Below are 27,194 nucleotides of genomic sequence, written 5' to 3'. Positions count from 1 at the left end.
TTTAAGTATGTTCTTTTAGGCATCTTGGGCTACAGCATTAGCTGTTCTCCAGAATATAATTAAATGATTGGAAGTTATTACAACTAAGGGAGAGAAAGCATCTACCATTCATCCAAAAATAAAACATTATTACAATTCAAGCCAAATAGAATATTTTGGGGCTATTTATCCTACATTAAGTGTCTAAGTCGTGTCTAAGCTTTTGTCATGAAACTTGTTGGTAGGTATGGAGGTATTTATAAGTACTTCTGTGTTTCTTTCTTTAGACCTGACTTACATTCGAAGGCTTTTATTACTTCTACTGAAAACAGTAAAACTCAGTGCTGATATGCATTGGATTAAAATATAGCATACTTATTAATATGTCCAACTTCTATGGTTTTTTTCTCTTCTGGCTTGTTTTGTAAAATGCTATGTGATGCAAAGTGTTCCAGTGCTTTTACCCATGCAGAACTCTTCCAGAGGGGTCGCTGAAGTTGAATCTGTTTGTTGCAGTTGCTGTGCAGTACTATGTGTATGTATATCTCTCCCAAATTGGAATTGATCTAACAAAGAAGCCTTTGAGGTAGTTCAGTAGAATCCACAAAGTTGCTGAAATAAATATGCAGTAATTAAGCTAATATGGAGTAATCACATCACCTCTGAAACTAAAGGCGTGATATAGATGAGGATTTAAAAAAAAATAAAATTTCATAAGGTCCATTTTTTATTATTTTTTACTTTTTATTTTTCTTTTTTTTAATGAAAAAAGTTTCGCTTCTTAAGGTAATGTTTACTTTTAAATGTATGTCTCTAGATAAATCTCCCTTTAGATTGTACCCTGTCTCTCTCAAAGCCATATTAGGTCATTCATTCTTCTGCTAATGAATCACTAGAATTATTTGACAATGAATCACAAAGCAAGTTTGAATGAAGCTTATTGAGGAGTGCATTATTATCAAATTTGCATTGCAAATACTGCATTCTTAAATATGTTTCATTGGGTTTTGAGTTATTGATCTTGTTCTTCCTTGTTGCTTCTTTCTCTCCTCCCTGCCTCATTTTATCACATTCTCTAAAAGGACAGCTTGAGTTGAAGCTTACTACATCTGACAGCCATTGCGTTTTCTATTGCTTCAGTGTGCTAATTTGCCAAACCCATCATTTTTGTAGACAAGAATCTGGTCTAGCCATAAATTGTGCTATTTATTCAGAATAAGAATATTTCTTACAAGTAAGATTAAGTGGAAAAATGTTTTCATTAAAATTGAAATCACTTGGATGGATATTCAGGATTCTGCTAAAAGCAAAATTTTACAGTTTAAAATTGGCCAAGACTGTAGATATTATAGACTGTTTCTAGGTCATAGTAAAGAAAAGATGAAGTGCTAGTGCCTGGAAGTTGTCTGTGCTGTGGAGGTGTATCATTCAAGTTTAGGAGTTAAATTATTGTTTGTTTCTAATCTTCCACTTCTTTCTATCACTTGATCATACAATCAGTTTTCATGTGAGTCAGATTTTCATTAGAGGTGCATTTTGATTTTCAGGAATTTACAATAATTTTTCAAGAGCTTTCTTCTGTTCTTCAAGCTGTTGCAATAGTATGTCCCAGTTGTAACAATATTATGAATGGCACCTTAAGTGGCGTTAACAGCACTTGACATCTGTGAGGAAGCAGGGTTCTGAACATGTTGATCCAGTCAATAAACCCCCCAAAATATGTTTTCTGTTATGGGTATGTCTAGTTAGTTTAGCATTTCTGGCTGTTTCTGAACATGCTTGATTCTTGGTAGAAGAAAATCAGGTAAACTGCTCTGAAGTAACAACTGTACATAATGTGCTGAGATTTTAATTTATCCTGCTTCATTTTATATGGTTCATAATAGCTAGTTCAAATTAGTTAGTTGGCTAGAGGATGTTCTTTGTGGAGTATTGAACATTTAGTGCTCATAACATTTTCAGTCTTAAGAGAACTGCAGATTCTTTATTTGTTTTATTTGCTTGAATGTGTTTTTTTTTTTGTGATTGCTGTTGGTTGTGTTTTTTTTTTTTTTACATGGAAGAGGAAAAACATAAAAACAGCAAAGCAGAATAACAAAAAAGTTTCAATGCAATGTAGAATTTGTGTGAACAAAAAAGCCAAGTGTTATGTGCATTTTATTAATAGGCGTCGGTTTTAGTTTACTTTATGTTTTGACAGTGTTTATGAGTTTGTTTCTAATAGGCATATTTTTCCCCTGAAGACCTCTGAGCTAAACAATGTGCAATCAGGATGTGTACCTTTTTGCCATGTTCATATCTTTGGCCTCTTCAGGAACCTGCTTAGTAAGGTTCCATGGGATACAGCCCTAGAGGGCAGGGGGGCCCAAGACTCTTGGTTGATATTCAAGGATCGCCTGCTACAAGCTCAGGAGTGTTGCATCCCAACTAGAAGGGAGTGCAGCAGGAGGGCCAGGAGACCTCCTTGGATGGATAAGGAGCTCCTGAGGAAAATTCAATTGAAAAAAGAGGCTTATAAAAAGTGGAAGCAAGGACAGGCGGCCTGGGAAGAATACAGGGATGTTGTTCGGGAAGCTGGGGACCAGGTTAGGAAAGCTAAGGCTCAGTTAGAATTAAACTTGGCTAGGGATATTAAGGATAACAGGAAGGGATTCTACAGGCACATAGCAAATAAAAAACAGACGAGGGACAACGTAGGCCCCCTCAGGAAGCTCTCGGGAGAACTGGCTACACAGAATTTGGAGAAGGCTGAGGTTCTGAATGACTTCTTTGCCTCGGTCTTCACTGGCAAAGGCTCTGACCACACCACCCAAGTCTTGGAAGGCAGATGCAGGGACTGTGAGAATGAAGACCTTGGGCCCACTGTAGGAGAGGATCTGGTTTGAGACCATCTTAACCTGAATGTGCACAAGTCCATGGGACCTGATGAAATCCATCTGTGGGTCCTGAAGGAGCTGGCAAATGAAGTTGCGAAGCTGCTGGCCATCATATCTGAAAAATCATGGCAGTCAGGTGAAGTTCCCGACGACTGAAAAAGGGAAATATAACCCCCATTTTCAAGAAGGGGAAAATGGATGAGCCGGGGAATTACAGACCGGTCAGTCTCACCTCTGTGCCTGGCAAAATCTTGGAGCAGATTCTCCTGGAAGGCATGCTAAGGCACATGAAAATCAACAAGGTGCTTGGTAGCCAGTATGACTTCACTAAGGGGAAAATCCTGCCTGACCAATTTGGTGGCCTTCTATGATGGGGCTACAGAACTGATGGACAGGGGTAGAGCAGTTGATGTCATCTACCTGGACTTGTGCAAAGCGTTCGACACTGTTCCACACGACATCCTTGTCTCTAAATTGGAGAGACATCAATTTGATGGATGGACCACTCGGTGGATAAAGAATTGGCTGGATGGCCGCACACAAAGAGTTGTGGTCAATGGCTCAATGTCCAGCTGGAGACCAGTAACGAGTAGTGTCCCTCAGGGATCGGTGTTGGGGCTGGTCTTGTTCAACATCTTTGTCGGTCACATGGACAGTGGGATTGAGTGCGCCCTCAGCAAGTTTGTCAATGACACCAAGCTGTGTGGTTCAGTTGATACGCTGGAGGGAAGGAATGCCATCCAGAGGGACCTTGACACACTTGTGAGGTGGGCTGATGCCAACCTGATGAAGTTTAACCATGCCAAGTGCAAGGTCCTACACCTGGGTCGGAGCAATCCCAGGCACTGGTACAGGTTGGGCAAAGAAGAAATTCAGAGCAGCCCTGTGGAGAAAGACTTGGGGGTGTTGGTTGGTGAGAAAATGAACATGAGCTGGCTTCAGTGTGCACTTGCAGCCCAGAAAGCCAACTGTATCCTGGGTTGCATCAAAAGGAGCGTGACCAGCAGGTCGAAGGAGGTGATCCTGCCCCTCTGTTCTTCTGAGACCTCACCTGGAGTATTGTGTGCAGTTCTGGTGTCCTCAACATAAAAAGGATATGGAACTGTTGGAGCAAGTCCAGAGAAGGGCCACGAGGCTTATCAGGGGACTGGAGCACCTCCTGTATGAAGACAGGCTGAGAAAGTTGGGGCTGTTCAGCCTGGAGAAGAGAAGGCTGCGTGAAGACCTCATAGCAGCCTTCCAGTACCTGAAGGGGGCCTATGAGGATGCTGTGGAGAGACTCTTCCTTAGGGACTGTAGTGATAGGACAAGGGGTAACGGGTTAAAACTTAAACAGGGGAAGTTTAGATTGGATATAAGGAGGAAATTCTTTCCTGTTAGCGTGGTGAGGCACTGGAATAGGTTGCCCAGGGAGGTTGTGAATGCTCCATCCCTGGCAGTGTTCAAGATCAGGTTGGACAAGGCCTTGGGTGATATAGTTTAGTGTGAGGTGTCCCTGCCCATGGCAGGGGGGTTGGAACTCGGTGATCTTAAGGTCCTTTCCAGCCCTAACTATTCTATGATTCTATGCTTATCCATCCACTTGTCAGGACGTACAGAGTTTAGCCACTGAGATGTAGAGTTGTTTTCCAGTAGGTGTGATAATTGGGTTTCTTCTTGCTAGGCAATGTCAGTGCTTTCAACAGCCTCTGCTGCCCTCTCCTGCTGTGCTTTCTGGCTTCCATTCTTGGAAAAGTGAGTGAATTTCAGGACAGAGCCAGGACAAAATGGGCTTTTCCAGTTTTGTGAAGTGGTAGGGTGGAGGTTCCGTGCACCCTGGTGCTCTTCTATAAAACTGAGATATTTATAGCTTGATACATGTTCCCCTGTCTCCTAGAGCATATCAGTGTTAGTTATGGGCTGGGGAGAAAGACCTGAGATACAGTATTCAGATTAATGTGGACGTGAGTAAAAACCATATGAAATTGTCATGCTAGTTGTGATGGTAGCATAGCAGCAGAGCTGCTCATGTTTGAAGTGGTGGGGTTATCTTGCATGTTCAGAAACTTCTAATATACGTTTTGAGATTCCTGGGTCATGGGTAGTGGGAAAAATACCCACAACTGTATTATTGTTATTAGTGGCACAAAAAAAAAAAAAAGTACTGAATATGGACGTTAACATTTTGTATGGAATTTGAGTGATGTAGGCAGTGTTTGACCAGATGCAGGCTAGAATAACAGTTTGCTTTCTTTTTAAAAAATGCATAATCTCTCCTTTCATTTTTTTTTTGCATATATTAGAATGGAGAAAAATAGTATGGAAAAGTTGGAAAGTGGAAATGCTGTATAAAGATATGTAGTAGGATATAGAAACTATTTTGATAATTATTTCCCTAGTAATTAATTGCCCTGAGGATACTTGGTGTGAGTGTTAAGGAAGGGATGAGAAGCGTGTCCTAGAAAAAATCATGGGGTTTTGCGTGTATGCCATCAAATAGTGTAACAGTATCTTTAAGGGCTCCTGTTTTGGATAACAAATAGAAACACAGTTTAGAGAGAGTGTTTGAGAATACATTTAATTGAGTGTTTTATAAATATGCACTGAACGTAACTAGGACTTGGATGATGCTGTGCAGGACAAAGAGTACTTCAGTGCAGACCTCTGTGGGAGAAGTAATGTTTACTTCAGAAAGTATCATCTATCAGTTTGACAAATAAAGCTTAGCTGGCATCAGTTTCTGTTATAAAAATCTACTTATGTAAAGAAATCACTAGATTCTAGTTGAGTAGTGAAACCTATCTGAATATATTCAGCTGAAACAGCAAGTACCTATTCTGTCGTTTTTACACATTTATTCTAGCTAGCTATATTACAAAATATGTTTTGCTTATCCAACATATTTTTGGCTTTCACGTTCTAGTACAAAAGGCTACAGCACTTCAGTAGGCATGTGTCTTGGGTGGAAATTGGTCTGAAAATAAAAATAACATATAAGCTGTTATCTCTCCTGTGAGGAACACTGTAGGTGCATTTATGATATTATCAGTGACTGCTGGCAAGTGGTTGACTGAGCAGGCTTTAGCTGGGTCATAAGATCATATTCTTCCCACAGCTGAGACAAGTTCCTTTTCCTCCATGCTACAGGTGAGGAGGGACTTTACTAAAGGTTTTATGAAGGCTGTGTGTTCTACAATAGGCACTGAGTAATTAGTTGCGTGTCCAGTGTGCACTGACTGACTCTCAGTTTTTGGGTCTAATTTGGGTCAGAACATCCTAGAAGATAAGAATTCTGATGTTTTAAAAGTAAAGCTAGGTAACAACTTGTTTAGACTTGGCATGGTACGCTATACTGCTTGACAGAGCATTTGGTAGGTTTTGGATAACCCTGACACAAAAAAAGAAATCCCTACTGAATTAAGGTGACAACGTGCATAAGGAAGGATATCATGGAATAGTTTGATGGGGTATCTTTTTGATGTGTCACTTCCAGCGTGCTGAGAAATTCTTTCCTCTTCATAGTTGTGATGATCTGGAAGGATACATTTTAGAACAGTTGGAAGTGATTTGGCAATTTGATACTCAGACTGTATTACACATGCAAGTCCCACAGGATTTCAAAGTTTGTAGGGCTTTTGCACTTTTAATATCCTTTTGCATGTAGTGGCAGGATAATAGTGTAGTACTTTCATTTGGAGGTTGCATGTTAAAGCCAGTGGTGCCTGTAGCCCCAGGGGGCCTTCAGTGATAACCTTCTAGGTCTGGAATTTGGGAAACAGTGCCATAATAGTTTGCTTTTATTTTGTTTTTTTCATTTTAAAACGGAAAGTGCCACTTCTAAATAAGGAATTATAATGGACTTTTAGTTTTGTGATAGACATCTGAATAAAATCAGGTGAATAAACTCTAATGTCTGGTGCTGGGTAATGATTCTGAATACTTTATTAACATTTATATCAAGTGTTATGATTGTGGTATATGCTGAATCCAGTTCATTCCAATTATTGTTGATTTATACACTTAGACACTCATAAATGGCATGTAGATTAGAGAGAAGGCATGCTGGAGTCATAGCCAGCAGCTGGGATTAGAATATGTTAGCTTTGTATGTATATGTAAATGCACCTTTTTTGGGGTGGGGGGTGGTGTGGTGTGTGTTTTTGTTTTTTTTTGTTGTTGTTGTTTGTAGATAGCATAGTTTTAATAGCAATAAATCTGGTATGCCACTGTTCTTTACCATTTTGCTATATGTATGTATGGATTAGATGCAAAAGTGAAGGAAGTCCTTGACTTTTCTAGTCCTTAATGATTTATATCGCTCTTGTGGGTTTTTTTTTTCACCATGTTTGAAATAATAGATCAGAGTTTAATGCAAAGACAGTTCTAGTGTGAACCATTGTTCATATACAGGTGAATTTATTTCTAGAAGAATTTTAGGATAGTCTTTCCACAGCTGAACTCCTGTTCAGTGATTTTTTTTTTTTTTTTTTAATTATTTTTGATTTTTTTTTTTTCCCTTTCTAATTTGGGATACAGTTTTCATTTAATTTGTTTTGGGAGGTAAGAGTGGAGCATTGGCCTTGATTTTTTTTTTTTTTTTTTTTTTTTCTAGACAAGGTTTTTTCCTTGTTTTGTTGTGGTGGTTTTTTTTTTAATTAGGTATTCTCTCTAAGTGCAGCTTGTCACTGATAGATAGGAACCTCTTCCAAATTAAATAGTTAAGGTTTAGTCATGTTTAATTATGTAAAGCAGATTTTGCCTGAATATGCCAGAATGAAAACACTTACTCTGATACATCTGGTTCTGTTCCACTTCAAATTCTCGTAGGGTTCAAAAATAAGAACAAAAGGTAACAGAGAACAGCAGTAGAGAACATGTGTCCCTGGTTGTACTTTTTATGTCCTTTATTCCAGAGGGATAAAAATCCTTTTGGGTACAGTTGATACAATTTTTCTACAGAATTGCAGTATAAACAGAAGGAAGGTTTCCTGAGCCCTTTAATAATATTTCTTCTATAATGCATTTTTCATTTAAAGTACTACAGAACTTGTAGTTCTGTATTTGAACGTAGCCCACATGAATATGATCACACCACTTACACTTGAAAACCTGAGAATAGGAAATGTTTTCCATGTACAGACTTTGTAGATGGAACATTCATGCTCCATGCGTGGAGAATGAGAAAACACGTGGATGCATTAGCTGGAATGCATCTAGCACATCTGTGCCTTGGGGAGATGAAGTGTTCCATAGCTGTGAGTTGTTTTCAAAGTGGCAGAAAAAATTGTTCTATATTTGTTCTTTATCCAAAATATTCTAACTTCCCAAATTCTTTTGCAACTTGAGAACTGACTCCATTTTGTACTCTGCATATGTTGTATCCCTGTTACCATAGAGATGGAAATGTTAAGATTCTCCACCAATTGTTCTTTGCCAAAACAAAAATGACCAAGATCCTTATACTGGAAGGTTGTCTTCTTGAAAAGGCACTGAACATCTCTCAGGGTCTCAGTGCCTGTGGCTGTTAAAAGTTGGTATCACCTAAATTCAGACCATTTAGCACCGTCTTTAGTGCTGGGCACGTTCTTGTCAGCAAACTCATTAGATGCTGCTATTCTAACAAGCCCATTTTGAAGATGCTACCTTTCTTTCAACATGATAAATTAGCCTGTTTAGCATCAGGTCATTCAGTAAAGTTCAGGAAGAAAAAATTAACATATGCTTGAAGTGCTGTGTTTTCAAGACCTCACACCTTGGAGAGTATTGATTGTGCCAGGGAAATTAAATAAAGAAGCCAGAATTATGACAGTAGCGATTGTACTCCTGATGTGTGAGTTCTAGATTTGCTTCCATAAGACCCACATTCTTTCTCTGTGGCTACAGTTTAGTCATTCAGCACATGTGTATTGGTTACAATATGCTATCACAGAGTAAAATAGTGTAAATTTATTCTAAGCAGGTTCATCTTTACTTTTACAATGAAAATTCTTAATCTTTATGGAAGCAGTACCTCAGAACTTTTCCAGATGGTGGTCTCTAAAACCATTATTTTCTTCTTGGGAAAGGTGTACTGCAGTGATTAAACTTGCTAAAATGAGTAGAGGTTGTCCTTCAGTGTGGAAATGGAACTGTGTTTTGTGGTCATGTTATATCAATCTTTCTGCAGCCTGGATATGCCTGTTAAGGAAATCTGATGAACCTCCTGAATCCTCTGTGTGGTGGGTGGACACTGGCCAGAGACCAAGCCTTCACCCAGTTGTTTTCTTACTCCTCTACAGTGGGATAGGGGAGGGAATTAGAAAGCCAAAAGGGAGAAAAACTTGTGGGTTGAGATAAAGATGGTTTAGTAACTGAAGGTAGGAGGAAGAAAGATGTTGGGGGGGAAGTGATGCAACTGTGACCAGTCTCCATGTCCCACGAGCAGATCAACGTCCAGTTTGTCTCCAAGCAGCATCTACTTTGGTTGGACTCCCCCCCCCCCCCCCAGTTCCCTCCAGCGTATCAACCGAACCACACAGCTTGGTGTCATCAGCAAACTTGCTGGAGGGAACATGGTTTAGTGTGTGATGTCCCTGCCCATGGCAGGGGGGTTGGAACTGGGTGATCTTAAGGTCCTTTCCAACCCTAACTATTCTATGATTCTATATATAAATGAGAAGACTTTGATACTTGTACCTTCTGCAATTCTTGTCTTGTGTGAAAGGTAGAAAAAATTCAAGGCCCTGATTAGCCGTGGTGTCTTTCACATATGTGTATGCACCTTATTTATCAAGGCTGGTTGAATGCATTTTGCATTGTGTGTTAGAATGTTCTCCACTCTCAGGTGACAAGGTATTCAGCACTCTGTGAGCTCCACGTCACTCAGGTTTTGATTCTTCCTAAATAAACTTCCTGTAGTGGTATTCTATCTCTGTTGTTTCCTCTTATGGGTGAAATGTAGTAGACTGGTTTGGTCCCAGTCATCTGCCTTTTTCTGTCTCGGGTAACTGAATTGTGAGGCTTTTTGTTTGTTAGAATTCATATTAGGTTATTTAATGTATGCTGGGGCAGGGCTTCAGAAGCACATAAAAGGGTGTTCTTGGCTGATGATTTCTTCAAAACTACTGTATAACCAAAGATGCTCTTGGAGAATCACCGTCTAGTGCCTTTCATACCATTGCATTCTTCTCACTATTATATTAAGATGATGTTCTGTATGCGGGCTATGTAAGAATATGTCATGGTTTAAGCCCAGCCGGTAACCCAGAACCATGCAGCTGCTCCCTCACTGCCCCCCCCTCCCCTTCCTCCTCCTGCTCCCAGAGGGAATGGAAGGAGAAATGAAAGAATGTAACTCCCACGGGCTGAGATAAGAACAGTTCAGTAACTAAGGTATAACACAAACCACTGCTGCTACCACCAATAATAATAATGATAAGGGAAATAACAAGGGAAGAGAATACAACTGCTCACCACCCACCGACCGATACCCAGCCCAACCCAAGCAGTGATCTAGCCCTTCTGGGTAACTGCCCCCAGTCTATATGCTGGGCATGACGTGCTGTGGTACGGAATACCTTTCGGCTAGATTGGGTCAGGTGTCCTGTCTCTGCTTCCTCCTGGCTTCCCCTCCTCCCTGGCAGAGCCTGAGACTCAGAAAGTCCTTGGTCAGAATAAACATTACTGAGCAACAACTAAAAACACTGGTGTTATCAGTGCTGTTCCCAGGCTGAAAGTCAAAACCACAGCGCTGCACCAGCTACTGAGAAGGAGAAAATGACTGCTACTGCTGAACCCAGGTCAGAATACCACAAAACTGAAGAGATTTATGTATTAAAGTTTAAAGAATGTCCATTTTTAAGCTATAGCTGAGAACAGGTTATGGTAAGGATCGTTTTGTGTGGCAATAGTACTACTTCATAAAAATGACTTTTATGAGTTTATCTGTGTGGAGGCACAGGAACTTAAATCCCTTAGTGGAGACTTTTCACTCAGACATAAAGTAGCTGTATGGGTGTTTCATTTATAGGTTTGTCACTTACTTGTGCTTTTGAGCAATAAATACTTCACTGAATACAAAATGGGGTTGTCCCTGTTTTGACAGGTTGTCTGTCACCATGGTAACCAAAGATAGTGAACTCCTTTATTGGAAGTGTTGTGGTATGATTATGGAAAGTATTTTCTAAGTTGGAGCATTAAGTTTGTTTTTCTGACATCTGGCACAAGAAAAATGTTTTTTCAGTACAGCTGTCAGGCTGAAGATAAAACAGTAGGCAAAATCTTTGAAATTTAATCAGTCTGTGTTTCAATTTAATGGTCCAGGATAATGATGCATTCAGTAGGTGAAATAAGAAGAGTGGGAGACGACCTATTTGCTTCCCCCTCTGTGAGTTACCCATGATAATATAGCCCGATGCTACACATGTTCTTACATTGCATGATGTGGCCACTGCTATATGTACCCTGTTTTCTGCACTGAGAATCAGGGCTACATCTGCAGATGGTGTAGGATAAGTGTTTTATATCATGCTAATGGAGCAGCTCAGTCAGCACAGGAGTAGTCATTGTAAGATTCTGAAATAAAATTTTGTTTTTTTTTAGAAACTGTAGTAGTGGACAGTATAGATGCTACTCTTTTATAAAGTGGTAGTTCCTGACACAATTGCCGCAATTAAAAACCTTCACATCTGAAGCTGAAATGATTCTGTTTCTCTTACAAAAAATGCAGTGACCAAAGTTGGATCTGTGTGTGCATGTTAACTAACAGGATCTCACCTGTTCAAGTCTGTAAGGTCAGGCTAATCTGGAGAAAAGCTGAGGGACATTAACTTGTAGTTCCTCCTTATTTATGATTGTCTTAAGCATTGCATATTAAATCTGAACAGTATATTTTTACTTTCTGCATTTAAACCAGCATGCTCTTGCATTTCTTCTCCTGCCTCCCATTAAGGAACATGTATGTGATGCATAAGATTATTCCTATAGGAAGTAGGCAATGCAGTTTTCAGTTGAGATCTTTATGTGAAATGGAGTAGTGTAGTGAGTTCTGTGTAGTGAGTTGACCAAAGAGTGGATGATTGTGATGGATGATGCGAGTTATACCTCTCTGCCTGGTAGAAGAGTTAGAGGAGCCTCTTTGGTTATCTGTTACTATAGTAAGCTTACTTTATTTGCTCAGTTAGGTTTGGCAGTAGCATCAGACCAATAAAGATGTTAAAAAAAAAACAGATCATGCAGGTCTGCCTTATTAGCAAACTGATCTTCAAGGAGATTAGCTAATATAACTTAACTCTGTGCAAAGAGCCAGCATTTTAGGATGTATGAGTAATCTTTCAGGTAATTTACATAAGAATTAGAGATCTAGGTAATGACAAATAGCTTGGCTTTAAAACATTGATTTGTGTGTTTTGTTGACTCTTTTTAAAAGGAAAACCCCCTTTTTTTTTTTACTAGCTTTTTGTACATTACAGATAGCTGCAAAATATTTTGTCGTAATATTTAGAAAACATTCACAAAAATAACTTGAGGTGCTGTGGCTGTTTATCTCGGTATTTTTACTTGGATATCAGATGCATGAAGTTGTGTAAACCTGTAACTGTGTGTTTCTTATCACACCTGTGTTCTTTACACAGGTCAGTTTACTTTAAAAGGTATATGAAGATTTGGAGAAAGGTAGAATGTATTCAGTTTAAAAGAGAAAAAAAGTGATTTGTAGTGAAGATTAATCTGCTGAATATAGAGTTCAAACATCTACTTCAAATATGTGAACTTGGTATAGCTAGAACTATGTTCTAATGCTGTATTTGCTGTTCATCATGGGATGGAAAATCAGTGCAGAATCTTCTTTCTGTCTCAAAAAATGTAATTTCTGCTTACTTATCATGGTCTGTATGTTGGTGAGCAGCCCTACATTGAACTAAAGTTAGCCGGCTCTGGGAAGTGTTTTGCTTACTCTTTTGCAACATTGCATTCCCTGCTAATTAGATACATCCGACTCCCTGGTGCCTTTGAAACAAGTCAGTGCTTGAGAAGATACATTTGGTCTTGTGCAGTGACAGTTTTCCTCATCAGTGAAATTTTCAGGTGATAATTTGCACTGGTAATCTAATTTTATCTTTTTCAAAGATAGACTGTGGTAGGGAAAGGTTCCTCATGCAATCTGAGTATTTGCTTGAAGACTTCTGGTCTTAAATGATGTTACACAAACCACTGTAATTTTTGGAGAAAACAAAGAAAGTGTTCCTCTTAGTGGTTGGTTATGAATCTCTGTAACAGGGAAAACATATAATTTTATATATGTTTAGAGACACCCATATTTAAATTGTTTCCACTTCTCATTTAACAATGCAATAGGTGTGAAATCTTTGTCTTTCACTTCAGAAGGCTATTCTGAATCACTGTTTTTGAACACTTGTTTCAGAGCTTTTTGCTTTTTGACTGAATTTGAGCTCTGTGGCTTCATCCCTCAAATAAAACCAGTTGTTTAGACCATTAAATACAAATGTGTGCTTCAAGGGAAGTCTCATTGTTTGCATTGAAAGAAGTCTTTGTCCAAGAGTTTATACATCTTTTACAAAAGGAGACCCAACCCCAAACTTTGTGTATGATTATTCCACCCTGTATGTCCAACTAGTACTAACCTTATTTTGTCAAATAGGCTGTATCTAGTAATATTCTGGTAGAACATGAATTAGTTTTAGAAGCATTTCTTGAACTCATAACACTGTTTCTGGAAAATAAACTTCCCCTACCTGGATCTTAGAATAATAGTAAGTGTTATGGTGGTTGGACTTTAATAGTAACTTTGTCTTACAAATGTACTTCAGGTTTTATATTCCTGCTTTTATTATAAGTATGTTTGTAGCTAAAAGCTGAAGGGAGTGGAGAGAAAGACTTAACACAACATCCACTGTGTAAGCCTCATTTCCTTAGGAAACCAGCTGGAGAAAGGTGAAGATACCCTGTTAAAGCCAAAGAGCTAGCAGTTCAGAAGATGCTGCAAGAACTGAGTTCTGACAAGATTTCTGGAAATAATCAGTCCAATAGAAGAACTGTAAAAGTATTCAAAATTAGAAAAAGCTGACAGTACAATAAAACTGTTGTTGCCCACCAGACTACCGTGGAACAGATGTTACAGATGGGATAAAAATTTATCAGTGCTCAGACCTTGTTGGATTGAGATTCTAATGAGTGGGACCACGCTCTTTAGGAATTCAAGCCTCAGTAACTTGTTGCTCACAGGGCTACTTGGTCCTTTCCTTATCCAGAAATTTCAAAGGAAAATTTCAAAGTGGAGCTTAGTTTTTAATTATTGGGTATATCAGTTAAAGATAAATCAAAAGGTGGTTGTTGTGGGAAGATAATTTACTGAAAACAGAGATTAGATTTAATAAATAGGGCAGTGTTATTTCTAAAGCAAAGCAATATACATTCTTTGTTAGAACTGAGAAGCTGCCTAGATTTTCTTTTTCTTTTTGTGAGCAGTCTGAGGAACTCTGACGTTGATTCAGGGTACAAAGCTGAGAACAGTTTTGTCATCTTAATTTTTATACCTTCCTTGAAAATAAATAAAAAAAATTCTTGTTCAGTTTTGTGTGTTCAAAAGAATGTTTATTTAACATAGAGTGTTTATTTTGAAGTCTGTTCTTCCCTTCCTATCCAGAAGCTGGCCAAAGTGATTTGTTTGCAAACAAGAAGGGGAATTGTCAGTGAGGAGGAAACTTTCTCCCTGCCAGTCTCCCAAGCTTTTTTCCAGTTTCTTGGATATTATGTCAACTGTTGAATAGGGAGTAACTTGAAAATGATATAATATTCGCTGTTGTTTTCTTTTGTCTGTTATTGCCTTTTAAGACTTTTGCAAAGCCATATTACTGTCCCCCCACCAAAAATAACAGTATGTGTCCAGAAGTTCCAGTTTCTTCCAACTTCAGTTTGAAAGGAAGAGTTCTGAGATCCAGCAGTTACAGCCGAGCTGTGTTCACTGTATCAGTAACTTATCCGCATAAAATTTTGGGAGAATTGGAACCCTAGTGGAAGGTGGAGGATGATGGTACTGAAGGGTTCTTCAATAGTGAATGATGCTTTTGTCGGTCCCAGTACATAAATCTTTTTGAAGGACATTTCATGTTATTGCAGAAGTTCTTCCAGGGGCTCTTCAAATCATAGGATCAGCTAGGTTGGAAAAGACCTTTAAGATGGTCAAATCCAACCTTAACCCCAGGACTGCCAAGTCCACCACTAAATCATGTCACTAAGGGCATCTACATGGTTTTTGAACACTTCCAGGGATGGTGATTCTACCACTGCCTTGGGCAGCCTGTTCCAATACCTGATCATCCTCTCTGTAAAGAAAATTTTCCTAATCTAAGCCCTCCCTGGTGCAGTTTGAGGCTGTTACCTCTTGTCCTATTGCTTGTTACTTGGGAGACTGACCCCCACCTCATTACAACCTCATTTCAGGTAGTTGTAGAGAGCAATAAGGTCACCCCTGAACCTTCTCTTCTTTAGGCTAAACAACCCCAGTTCCCTCAGCCGTTCCTTAAAAGACATCCTCCAGATCCTTTACCAGCTTTGTTACAGTAGATGTAACAGCAGCAAAAAGAAATAACTTTTTACAGAACTTGCAATTCAAAAATGTCAGTAGGTCATTACATTGGTCACTAAGGTTTTGGTCTTAATCACAGGTTTCAAAATGAGACATGACTTACAGTTTTTCAGGTATAATAGCGATGTGTTGTTTGGCACATGACTCTTCAGAGGGGCTAGAAGCTGATGGATTCGTGGCTGATGTGTGCAATGTCAGTCAGTGCTGTTGTGCCTGATGCTGAGCAATATTAGAGGGACATCATTGCAATAGGTAAATAGTTCAACTAACCTATGGTGGTGATGAATCCCTACTTATTCCCTCTTTTTCCTCTTCATTCTACCCTTGCTTCCCTTTTCTCTGATTTCCTCACTCTTCTGTTTTTTATGGTACTTACCCATTTTCATTTTGCTTTGCATCGATACAAATTCAGTGGATGAAGATCATCCTTAAATCTGATTTTTTTTTTTTTTTCCTGACCTTTCAAACCTATTTTAGAGGTATTCTAACTGAGCAGCAGTTGCTAGCCTTCTTTCAGCAGAAACATATGTTTCTTGTACATCCTTCGGGGGAGCAGAGCACTTCCCCTATGCTTCCTTCATTTCTGTGTTGGATGGGTTAATGGCTCTGCAAAATAGAAAAGTATCAGAATCAAATAAATATTGGAGCATTCAGGAATTTGGACCATCCAAGTATTCCAGGTAGTCCTCACTAGTAGTGCTTGTGTATTTGGGTAAGGTTGAAATACTGTTTTGTTTTCCAAGTTCAACAATTTTTTCCTGTTTACAAAGAAAAGGGCTTGAGGATCCTCTTATCCTATTATTTGTTGTATCCTTGATGATATGGCAAGCCTCTGGAACATCTGTCATTCAAATTCCCAAGATTGTAGCATGCATTTCTTTGACTTGATTAAGATGAACTGACTGTGAATTTTGCCAGTTGTACAAATAGTGTCTGTGGTCATTGTGGGAGGCCTGTCTTGACTCTGTCTTCCTTAAAAGTACCAGCATTTTGTTTAACCTTTTGTGGCTGTTGAGCTGCAAAAAAATCTTTCTTCTCTGGAATACATCAGTTAAAAGCTTTTTACATAAATGCCTGTGTTCAACCTACTTTAGATGTTAAGAAGCATGTAGCTTCTTAATGGGGTTGAGCAGAATTTTTTCAGAACTTCGTTCCATGTGTTTTACACCTATCGAAGAAATGTTTTTCTTCCAAGGTATTCAGTGTTATTTCTCCTTTGGTCTCTTGTTCAGTTCTAGCTCTTGACTTCTATATAGGGACTGAGTTAAAATGGGAATATCTTTTGTGGCATTTTCTGTCTTCTGGCATTAGGATTTCTGTAATGATGTTTTTAAAGGTAGGGGAGACCTCAGGTCCACTTCTGTCCCCTTTTGCAAACAGAGGCCTAAGATGGAATGGGAATTGCCTTCTCACTTCCATGAAGAGCATTTCCAAAATCCTAAACAGTGACAAGAATCCAGGAATCACAGAATCCTAGAGTGGTTTGTGTTGGAAGGGACCTTAAAGGTAATCTAGTTTCAGCCTCCCCCGTGCCATGGGCAGGGACACCATCCAGCCTGGCCTTGAATGCTGCCAGGGATGGGGCAGCCACAGCTTCTCTGGGCAGCCTGTGCCAGTGCCTCACTACTCCTATAGTGAAGAATTTTTCCTAATATCTAATCTAAATTGCCCTCTTTCAGGTTAAAGCCATTCCCCCTTGTCCTGTCACTACATGGCCTTGTAAAATGCCCCTCTCCAGGTTTCTTGTCAGCCCCTTTAGGCACTGGAAGCTGCTCTAAGGTCTCCCTGGAGCCTTCTCCAGGCTGACCAGTCCTTGGTAGTTTAAAACTTTTGCTGTTTCAGATTGCTTGAGAACTTTGATATGAAAAGGACTTCACAGCAGGTTTTAGTGAAGTCTTTAGCACAAGGTACTGTTTTGAAAGGATAAAGTGGTACTGTACTCTGCCACCTGTGTCTCTGTATCTTTCACACTGACAGTCTATTTCTAACTTTGAACATGTAAAGTTGTATTTCTGAATACTTGAAATTATTTACTTATTAACTTTACATGCAGGTTCTATAATGGTAGATTTAAAGTATTTTAAGTGGCATAATTACTGATGTTCTTGGTCTGTGATCTGTAGTATTTCTTCTGTGCAGACCTGAAAATTGTATCTTTTGTAGCAGATCAACAAAGTGCTTATATTCAAGGCTTTGCGTGTATGATTAACAATACTTACAGCGCAAATGTATTTTTATCAGGGGTTTGTAAATGAAAAGGCAGTTTATCACCGTTCTCATTAATTTGGAATGTAAGTTGCATTAACAGCTTGCTTCTGGAATTTCAAGGGCAAGCAAGAGATGGCATGTGACCTTTCAAGGGGAAGGATTTATGTAAGAAGGGAGTTTAGGGGACTAGGGTTCAGGAAACAGCAAATTATGCCAAAATTTTAATGTGTTGGATGTTTGTATTGTTTAAAGAAAAAGATGGGAAAAGGGGAAGGAGAAAGAGGGAAGATCACATAAGGCTAGCTGGGGAGAAAAGTTGCTTTTTCCTTTGTAGCTTACAATACAGATTTCTCATCGAGCATTCTTTCAGGCTGAAATTTCAGTTTTGGTCTTGGGCAAATTCAGTATGTGTATGGATTGTACTGGGACAAGGATGTAATGTCTAGAAGTTTGAAGCCTGATTTACTGTGAGGTCAGTTTAGATTCTTACTGGATTGAAGAGTTAATCTGTTTTAAAGATACTATTGGATGATAACAATTACTATTATCACCTGGCACCCTTCATGAAAATGAAATTGCAGTTCATTGCTGCAAGTGTAAAGTTATAGCTTTCAAAATATTTTAATATATTGCTGCAATATATTAACAATATGGGTAAGTCACTCTTAATAAAGGGAGCAGAATGAAGAGCAAAACTTCTGGAATCTTTGTAGAACTATGATCTGTAAAATGTACTGGCAGGCACTAACTGTGGAGGTTACTGTTGGTGTTCACTGGCTATTTGGTGTGTGTGTGTGTGTGTTTTAAAAGTGGTTTCAAATTTGGTTAATTTGATTTAGTTAATAGGAATTTCACTTGACTGCTGAAGAAATGTACTTCTAGTATTAAGAATTAATAAAAGGGGCTTGAAAGAAGACTTCGGAAAAGATAGATGCAGAGTGGAGGGAAAGTGGTTGGGATCTAAAACTTACTAATGAAAACTCTAATTACCTTATTTTATTTTTTGTATCAGAAAAAATAGGCGAAGGCTGTTACTTGTCCAGCGGAAGCAGTAGAGATCAGAATGGGATAGAAGTTACTGAGATACCTCTGGTTTAATCAAGTGAGCTGTACAGTATAATGGAATAGGAAATGGCAGTCTGTCACAATGTCAAGTGTATTCACTTTTGAAACCCACCTGATGTATTGAGTCTCTGTCCATGTAAACTCAGAGTAACTATACCCATTATACAAAGTAGAGGAGACCAGTGGGTATGTTAAATGAATACTGAAGCCATAGGCTTTACTAGAAGGGCAGAATTGTACATGTAAGTGTTCTCTCTCCTCCCCGCCTTCCTGGTTTAGATTTTCTAATTTGATCTTTAATGTAGGTCTTGAAATTTTGTTCAGTAATTATAATAGGTTCCTTTACATATAATAAAATTTTGTATTATTGATTAAACATGCTTTCAAATACTTGGTCAGAAGAATTTTAAAAAAACAACAACCTCTGTGCTTGAAAAATCATTAAAAAATAAAGATATGAATGAAACCTGATTTAACAATGTTAACATATGGTATGTGGCCTTGGTATTTTTGGAAAGTTGTCGGTAGTTATCAGTAGCTTATATTGAAAGAAATCATAGCTGTTGTTGAAATAACATGATCTGATCTTTTTTTTTTCTTTCTGCTTGTTTTGCTAAACCAGTTGAGAATGTGAAATCACTTAAATGCTGAGTCGTAGCCACCTCTTGAATAATCTGTTATCTTCAGACATAACCACTCTGCTGAAAGATGAATGGCTTTTATGTAGTCAGTTGAAGGCAGATAGCATTGACACCCCCTTACCCCAAGCCGTAGGAGTTAGGGATTTACTACAATTCTACTGTTATTTAACTGGTTGGATTGAAAAACACCAACAGAGAGTCAACAGTACTTACATAATAAAGTACTGTAAAAAAGTGATGAGCATACTGTACTGAATTGGGTTTATCATTAAATGGGAGTGCAGCTACTAAGTCTTCTCTTGCACAGGTTTTAATCTTGTGTAGCAGTATCAAGCGAGTTACTTTGTACATGCATTCACGTAAAGGAGTGTCCGTAAGACAGACCTTTTCTATCTGTTTGCTTCTGCATAAGGGATAAATATAAATTTCTGTGTTAAGGTGAAGTAAACTTATAATCAAAGTAAGATGCTGCTTCTGGCAAGAGCAGGCCAGGTCCTCACTGCCTGTGGAATGGAGATTCTTTTGAGTGTTCCTGGTCTAAACTTTTCACAAAGAATGCAACTTGCAGTTGGGTAACTTGTGTATTTGAAAATAGTGTTTTTATTTATTTTGTTTATTTATCAAATTGCAGTGAATTTTACTTTGTAATTGGAAACATATGAAACTGAGATTTTGAAGAACTGCATTCATTAAAAAAAAAACAAACAAGAAAACAAACAACAAAGGACAAAATCTTCCCTCTCCCCTGCCTGAAAGCAAACCAAATTCTGAATGGAAGAAACTATTTCCCATCTATCCCATGTAGTTTATACAATTTAAGAAACCATGTGAAATAGTTAGATTTTAGGTATTACAAGTAGATTTATAGATGTCTATCACAGGATTTCTGTGTGGAAGGATTACCGGTGCTTGTTTTGGGGGTTTTTAAATTTTTTTCTTCACATTTTCTTTTCGTATCTGCTGAATGTGACTACTTATTTTTCTCTCTCTTTTTTTTTTTTTCCTGATGCTCATATCTTTGACATAGAACTATCAGTCTTTTTATTTGTTCTTTAAAATGTTTCATTTCGATGGTGTATTCTTCACTGATCCTTCCATAAACTATTTTTTCCAACTTTGGTCTTTCTGAAGTCATCTTAATTGGTCTGGGCCTTAACTTTGTTTGATATCTAGAATGTTCTTGAGGCTCCTGTTCAGAAGTTTCCCTTTGTAATTTTTTTGAAAACTTTGATACCAAATCGGTGGCACTTGAACTAGAGGTAGATGGAATGTGTTTCTTTTTTCCAGAGTGTTTTCCCAACAGTGGCCTCTAAGATGGAAAAATCAGGAATAGCTGTACTGGCCATAAATTGCCAAGTTTTGGGAGCAGGATGCAAGTTGTATGAGGGGAGGTTGGGAAATACCTTGTGCCAGTCACAGCTGCTTAAAGCAAGCTTTGAAACTGGTGTTTCAAAAACAGAAGTGAAGCAACCTGAACTAGTCTGTGCATATTATTTGTAGTTTTTGTATGTCTTATCTCAATAAATTGCCAGAGTTAAAAGTACATTTTTAGATTCAAATTAGATGAGGTGGCGTTCAGTTAGTTTCAAAAGTATGACCTCAATTAGACCATGATAAAGCGAGCAGTTAACAGACAATTTTGAAAGCATCCTTTACCTGCTTTCAGTACTCCGGAGGAAAAAATTTGAAGCATGTAGGAGTGTTGTACCAAAACTCTGTGTTTGGTAGTAGAGAGGAGTAAACAATTTGAAAGTAGAAGGATTTAAGGGTCCATGCTGAAAATTTATTTGAAGGATTCACCATGGCTTTGACTTGAAGAGAGGAATAATGCACTCACAGAAAACAACAAAATCATAGAATCATGGAATAGTTAGGGTTGGAAAGGACCTTAAGATCACCTAGTTCCAACCTCCCTGCCATGGACAGGGACACCTCACACTAAACCATCTCACCCAAGGCTCTGTCCAACCTGGCCTTGAACTGATTTTTTTCTAAATAGTATTGGAACACTTTATACATAATGATTTCAGGGTGTCACCTAAGCATGTGAGACTTTCATTTAACTATTAGATATTTTGGAACGATTTCTCTTTGATCCTAGAAATGCGCTGAAGTGCAAGGTCAGGTAGTGTTCAGAAGTTCAGTCTGGCTTTCAGAAAACATTCAGGGATAAGTTTTTTTTTTTTTTCCTGCAGGTAAAGGCCTACTGAGGTTTATAATCCTTCTTGAAAGCAAAATGGAATTACATGCAGTAAGGTCTTCTTACACTGGTGGCCGGCATGAGTGTCCTTCTAAGGAAAGGAGTCTAAAAAGACTTGTAACATTTTGACATAAAGGAGTGAATATTAAAATCGCATTAAAAAAATTGTACATCTCTTAATACTGAATTAAAAGAAGTTTCAGTATTGTAACCTAGGGAGTGTCTTTCTAGCAGTATAATAAAAAGAGAACTAGAAGGATTAGTAGCTTTAAAATGTAATAAAGGAGAAGAAATTTTGAGCTGCTTTTATAGATGTAGCTGGTAGTGTCAGAGGTCTCAGTCTTTTGAGAACTGGGGTGGATTCAGTGTAAAAAAAAAAAAAAATAAAAAAAATGCTGTCACCTGTTTTCCCATAGAGAAAACGTGGGGGACTTAGATATAACAGGGACTGACTACTTTTTGCTGATGTAATTCTTTGATACTTCCTTCCTAGGAAGTCTTGGTATCTCTGTTCGCTACGGTCCGTCTGCCCTTTCTTGCTGTTGGCCTCTCAACTGCAAGTTCTACTCTGCTTGGAGGGCATTTGTGTGCACTGCTGTTTGGATGCATTTGTTTGCTGTCTCTTCCTTGCTTTGCCTGACAGCTTTAGAACAACTAGAGGGAGAAGAGGTTTGATTTAAACAATTTATGAAAAGCAGATAACGTGGTAATTTGAGACTTTAACTCAACAAGGGAAGAAGTTCTGATACTGAGTCAGGGAAGGAGGAGTCCTGTCAGAAAGAGTAGAGGCTATCAAGTAGGTGACTACTTAAAGGAATGGGAGGAGAGATAAGTTCTCTGAGTGGGTTACCAAACATAAAGGGTGAGAGGAGAGCATAGAAAGCTAAAGGCCGTTTAAGGCATGCTAGCAACAAAATACATACATGTTTCTACCATATCTAGTTGAAAATGCAGCTGTTGTGCTTTTTTACATGGAAGAAGGAAACAGGGACTGGATGTCTACAGAAGAAAGGAGGAATGCAGAAGTGTGTTTACCTGCCTTAGGAGGGGAGGGTGTGTGACTGCTCTTCTGAGAGCTGTTTAGGGAGGGATTGGTAAAGCCTGTTAATGCCTCCTATTTTTAGAAGGATGTCATGATGAAAGAGGAGTAATAATTCAGTAGAAGATGCTGTGTAAGTGTAAGAAAGAGTACTTGAAGCAACACTTGATCTTGGACAAGTGAAATTAATGACTGGTGACTCTATTCAGTTCCTATAGTTTAATAGATATGGAGCTCTCTTAACAGGAAGTGCAACTGTAACCGTATCTGTATTTGTTCCTTGGTTCCTGGAGCATCCTAACTCAGCTTTCTCAGCATGTCTGCAGCTTCTTTTTAAATACAGTGTCTCCTTTGCCTTTTAACTGGCTGATTACATCTCTTAGTGCAACACATCTCCTAGCTAACCCAGTCTAATTGCAGTTCTTCAGCATGCTGCCTTGGGGAATCACAATCAGTATGTGCTGTTGTGAGGGTAAGATTGAAGTTTGGAGTTCACTCTGTGTAGTTTATATGCCCATCGTACCAAGAACATCCATTCCTAAATTGTTTTCAGAAAACTCATAGAATGTAAAGTGTAAAAATACATAAAGTAGAGAAAATACAGAATTGTCAGATTAATTCTATTTAAATGCCTTGTAAAATTTATTACAGGTTTTAAGATAGTGGCAAACTCCAACTGTAAATTAGCAGGAAGCTTAGAGAAGGATATTTTTTTTTCTACCACAACACTGATTTATAAATTGCTTTATGCTAGCAGACTTGAGTTGGGTCAGACTGAAAATAGCTTTTTATGCTAAAGCCAGGAAAATAGTGTATTTGTATTGTGTCTGTAGAGGAAGCAACACATAGGTACTGCTACCACTATTGCCAGATTTTTTAATTTTTTGAATGAAAATAATTTTTAAAATGGTTGCAAATTTCAACTTTGCCTTTTAGGAAGCTTTATGTGTAGTTTAATAGAAAAATTATTTCTTCAGTATGTTTTTTATTTTAAATCAGATTTGCACCCATACTTGAAGTGATACACGCTTGCTTCCTTTATCTACCCTGTTTTTCCTGTGATCCCCTTGCTGGCTAAGGGAATGCAAATACAGTGGGTTTCTAGAGCTGTGGGTGTTCTGCTTGCTTGGTTTGAATTTACCTGCTGGTTGCCTGGGGGGTGCTGTCTTACAGTAACTGTTCAGCTCTCCTACTGTTGCCTTCTCTTTTTAGTAGGGGTAGGAACTTGGGCCTCTTGTCTCTGCTCAGTGATTGACTTGCATATGTGTGTGTTTTGTTTGCTCATTTCATGTTTGTGTTCCTGTACCAGTCAGAATGACAGGATGCTACACTTGACTATTTGTGGCTTCCTATCTATAGCATGGTAGCTTTAAAAAAAAAGGGACAGTATAGAAAAAAATAAAAGGTCAGTTGTGCAGTTTTTTCTCTATATCTTTCTGTGTAGAAAATCTGTGCTGATTTGTCCAAGGAATGAGCTAGAAATACTGGCAGGGAGCTAGTGTCCTGGATAAATCGTACGGAGTTTTAATCTATAGACTTCTTTGAAGACCAATTGTTGACAAATGCTAGATTTCTGTTTTAATATCACATTATCCATTATATTAGTTTTTAAGTTTCTACTGTTAGTGGAGAGAGACTAGAATTACCAGTAATCATCTGTCACTTTGAAAACACGCATGATAAGCATAGGCTGGATGCAGCTTGCAGCTTCATTTCATATAGTGACTCCTTGTATAACTACTGGAGAATATTAAGATTGTATTTATTATATGACTTACATGATACATTTGAGGAGCCTGTTATGCCTTGTTGTGAAACATTTCCTAATACTGGGTATATTCTGAAAATAATCTCAAATTTATGGCAATTTAAATTCCACCAGGATGACTTTAAATAATTGAATTTTATCTTTCAGCAGGACCAACAGAAGGCTTGGGAAAAATAATACAAAGATTTCCTCAGAAGGACTGGGAAGATACTCCTTTTCCACAGGGAATAGAGTTGGTAAGTTTGCATTACATTTTATAACTTCTAGAATTTTTTCACATACAGTTGGAAGATACATGAAGACTGCCTTCATGTAATTACCTGTATTATCTGACCCAACAGGGAATAGGTAGAAGTTGAGTAGAGGGGATAGGTAATAGCTTTAAGAATAATAATTTTGGCTAACAGAAGATAACTTATTCTAGTCTGTACCACTAAGTAGATATTCCTAGAATACAGAAAAAGTGCTGCTAATTTAGAAACAGCGTATTTAAAGTAAACGTTATTTGTGTCAGTAGGTTTATCATTGGCTGTTCTTATAAGCATCCTTCAGATAGCAGATGACTTTTTATTATCATGTTCAAATAAATACAAATGTGTATTTGTATGTTAAAGAGAATTAAAAAGGATATCCCAATAAACTGGCTTGATTAAAATGGTCAGTCTCTACCCAGTATTCTGACCTTGACAGATGGCATGATAGATGCTTACAAAATCACTAAACTGAACAAGGCCAGTGTACGGTGATCTATTTTAAATGCCCTCTCTGAAAATTCACTAAAAGCCACTTCTTTCCCTTCCTTGATGTCATATTGAGATTCATACTCACATTGTGTAATTAAAAGGTGTATCTCAGACATCTGAATCACTGATTTATTAAACATATCGGTCTAAAAATCCTGTAGAGAAACGAAATGCTGTGGTCATACTCTGCGAATCATGTTTCTGAGAAGTCAGAGCGAAACTCTTACTTCTGTGAACTTAGGAACCTCTGTGACAGGATGAGCTGGAGAAGGAGATGGCCTGTAGGAAATGTTGCAATAGAAGTCTTTGTACTGTGGGACAAAATCAGCTGCAGAGGACAAAGACACTGACTCTTCACTGAATTTATCACACATGTACAGCAAACATAGCAAGATTTTACCAGTATACTTTTTAACCACTGTTCAGCTAACTTGCTGAGTCATAACATGCCATTGGCCATGTGTTGTCTTCTCCAGTGAAAGAAGGGAGGGTATCTTGGTGTTTACTGCTTGCTGTCTGGTGTAGCAGAGGTTTATGCTATTCACTGTGTGCTGTTGTACGCGACTGGTTGCTCGTTTTCTTCAACACTGTGGTTTTCATTTCTTCATAGTCAAGCGTGAGCCTTATGTTTTGGGGGGATGTCATACATTAATTACTGGTGTAAGCATTATTTCGGATACACGTGATGGATAGTTGCAGTGCTTGTGGTACACTTGCATAATACTACATTTGGCAATGTGGTGCTGTTCTGAAACAATGGAAGCTCCTGCTTTCTCTGAAGTGCTTCTACTACTGTTACAACATTATAGCTGTCTATATAGCAACTTCTTTTTGCTCTAGCTGATTGTTCTCTACTTAAGACATGCCTAGCCAGCATGTGCCTGATGATTGCTGACCAAGTTCAGATAAGTGGCTTTTTTTATACATCACACACAGTTGTAGTTCATTAGAAGGAAGTAAACTTTGACAAGGCTTAGGGGTGTTTTTTTTAACCTCTCTCTTGGGGTTGAACTAGGTGGTTTGATCTTGCCTTAAACAGCTGCAAGAGTTTGAATCATACTAAAATTTGTCATACAAGTCTTACCTATTTCAAAGAAAGTAATATGTCTGACTTCCAGTGTTGTAATGAAATAAATGAGCACAGCTTTTCTTAAAGCAGTGAAGTGTCCTAAGTGATATATCTGTACTCAAATGTTATTTCTCATTGATGTTTAATTGTAGGATGTTGGCACTACAAGAAATACCTTTCTAAAGGAAGATTTCTTAATTTTCTTCATTGAACAAAACTTTTCTGTATCAGTTCTCAAATAACTTGTTAGGCAAAGACATTAGGACTTTGAAGTTTCCAAGTTAAATGAAATCTGATGACTTAAAAGTTAAGGACATCTATTCAGCCAGTTGGCAAAATTAGTGAAATTTTGATTTGCTTTCCAAATGTGGTAATGAAACTTTAATATTGCAAATATCAAGTACTAAAGAAAATCACTTTTAAAAATCAGATTTTGTCAGAATGGGTGTTTTTTTTTTTTTCCCCAAGGTTTTGCATAAGTGTAATAACATGAATCAAGATTAATTCTTGGAAAGGAATTTGTCATCTTAAGGGCAGCTTTAGTATCATTAAGCGGGTAGCAGGCAAACTTGAGGGGAAAAAAGGGACAAAGAAAGTAAAAGTGGTGTGGTTGACAAACTTATGTGAGACTGAAGGTAGACAGTAGACTGAAGTTATGAATAGAACTTAGTTCTATGAGTAGTTCAAGTTAACATCCTCTTTAAGTGTAATTCCTCTCCTTTGAGTGAAGGATTTTTATTTCTCTGAAATGGAAAAAAAACCGTGGTTTGTATGTGAAAAACAAGTTAATCCCTCTCCACTGTTTTCTTGAAGAAAAAAAAGGCCAAAGCTTTTCATGACTCATGATAGGATTGAAAGAAGAGTTTTTTGAGTCTTGTCTTCTCTCAGAGTTAGTTCTTCTGCCATGAATCATTGAGATCTTCAGCTGATTATCACAGGTTTAGTGAGATAATCTGTCTTGGCATCTAATGGGTGATATGATCTAATAGTGTTTCCCATTCATGCTGTTAATGGCATCTTATGAAACAAGGGTGGTGGTGGTGG

At 38.2% G+C, this 27,194-nt stretch overlaps 1 protein-coding gene across 8 annotated transcripts in view; it reads left to right on the top strand.

Moving 5' to 3' along the window:
- Nucleotides 1–27,194, top strand: part of SBF2 (SET binding factor 2) — a 260,675-nt gene that overhangs the window by 27,328 nt on the left and 206,153 nt on the right. For 6 of the 8 annotated variants that reach the window (XM_062620140.1, XM_062620136.1, XM_062620141.1 and 3 more), the window contains exon 2: nucleotides 24,486–24,574. In XM_062620140.1, coding sequence (XP_062476124.1) covers nucleotides 24,486–24,574 — 89 coding nt within the window. The remainder of the gene's footprint in view (nucleotides 1–24,485; nucleotides 24,575–27,194) is intronic. The other 2 variants (XM_062620144.1, XM_062620137.1) reach the window with 1 other exon arrangement.

Source organism: Pezoporus occidentalis, unplaced genomic scaffold (genome assembly GCF_034315485.1).
Source record: "Pezoporus occidentalis ecotype Australia unplaced genomic scaffold, CSIRO_AGI_Poc_V1 ctg22, whole genome shotgun sequence".
In the NCBI taxonomy this organism is placed as follows: Eukaryota; Metazoa; Chordata; class Aves; order Psittaciformes; family Psittacidae; genus Pezoporus; species Pezoporus occidentalis.
This window is presented reverse-complemented; position numbering and strand designations above follow the sequence as displayed.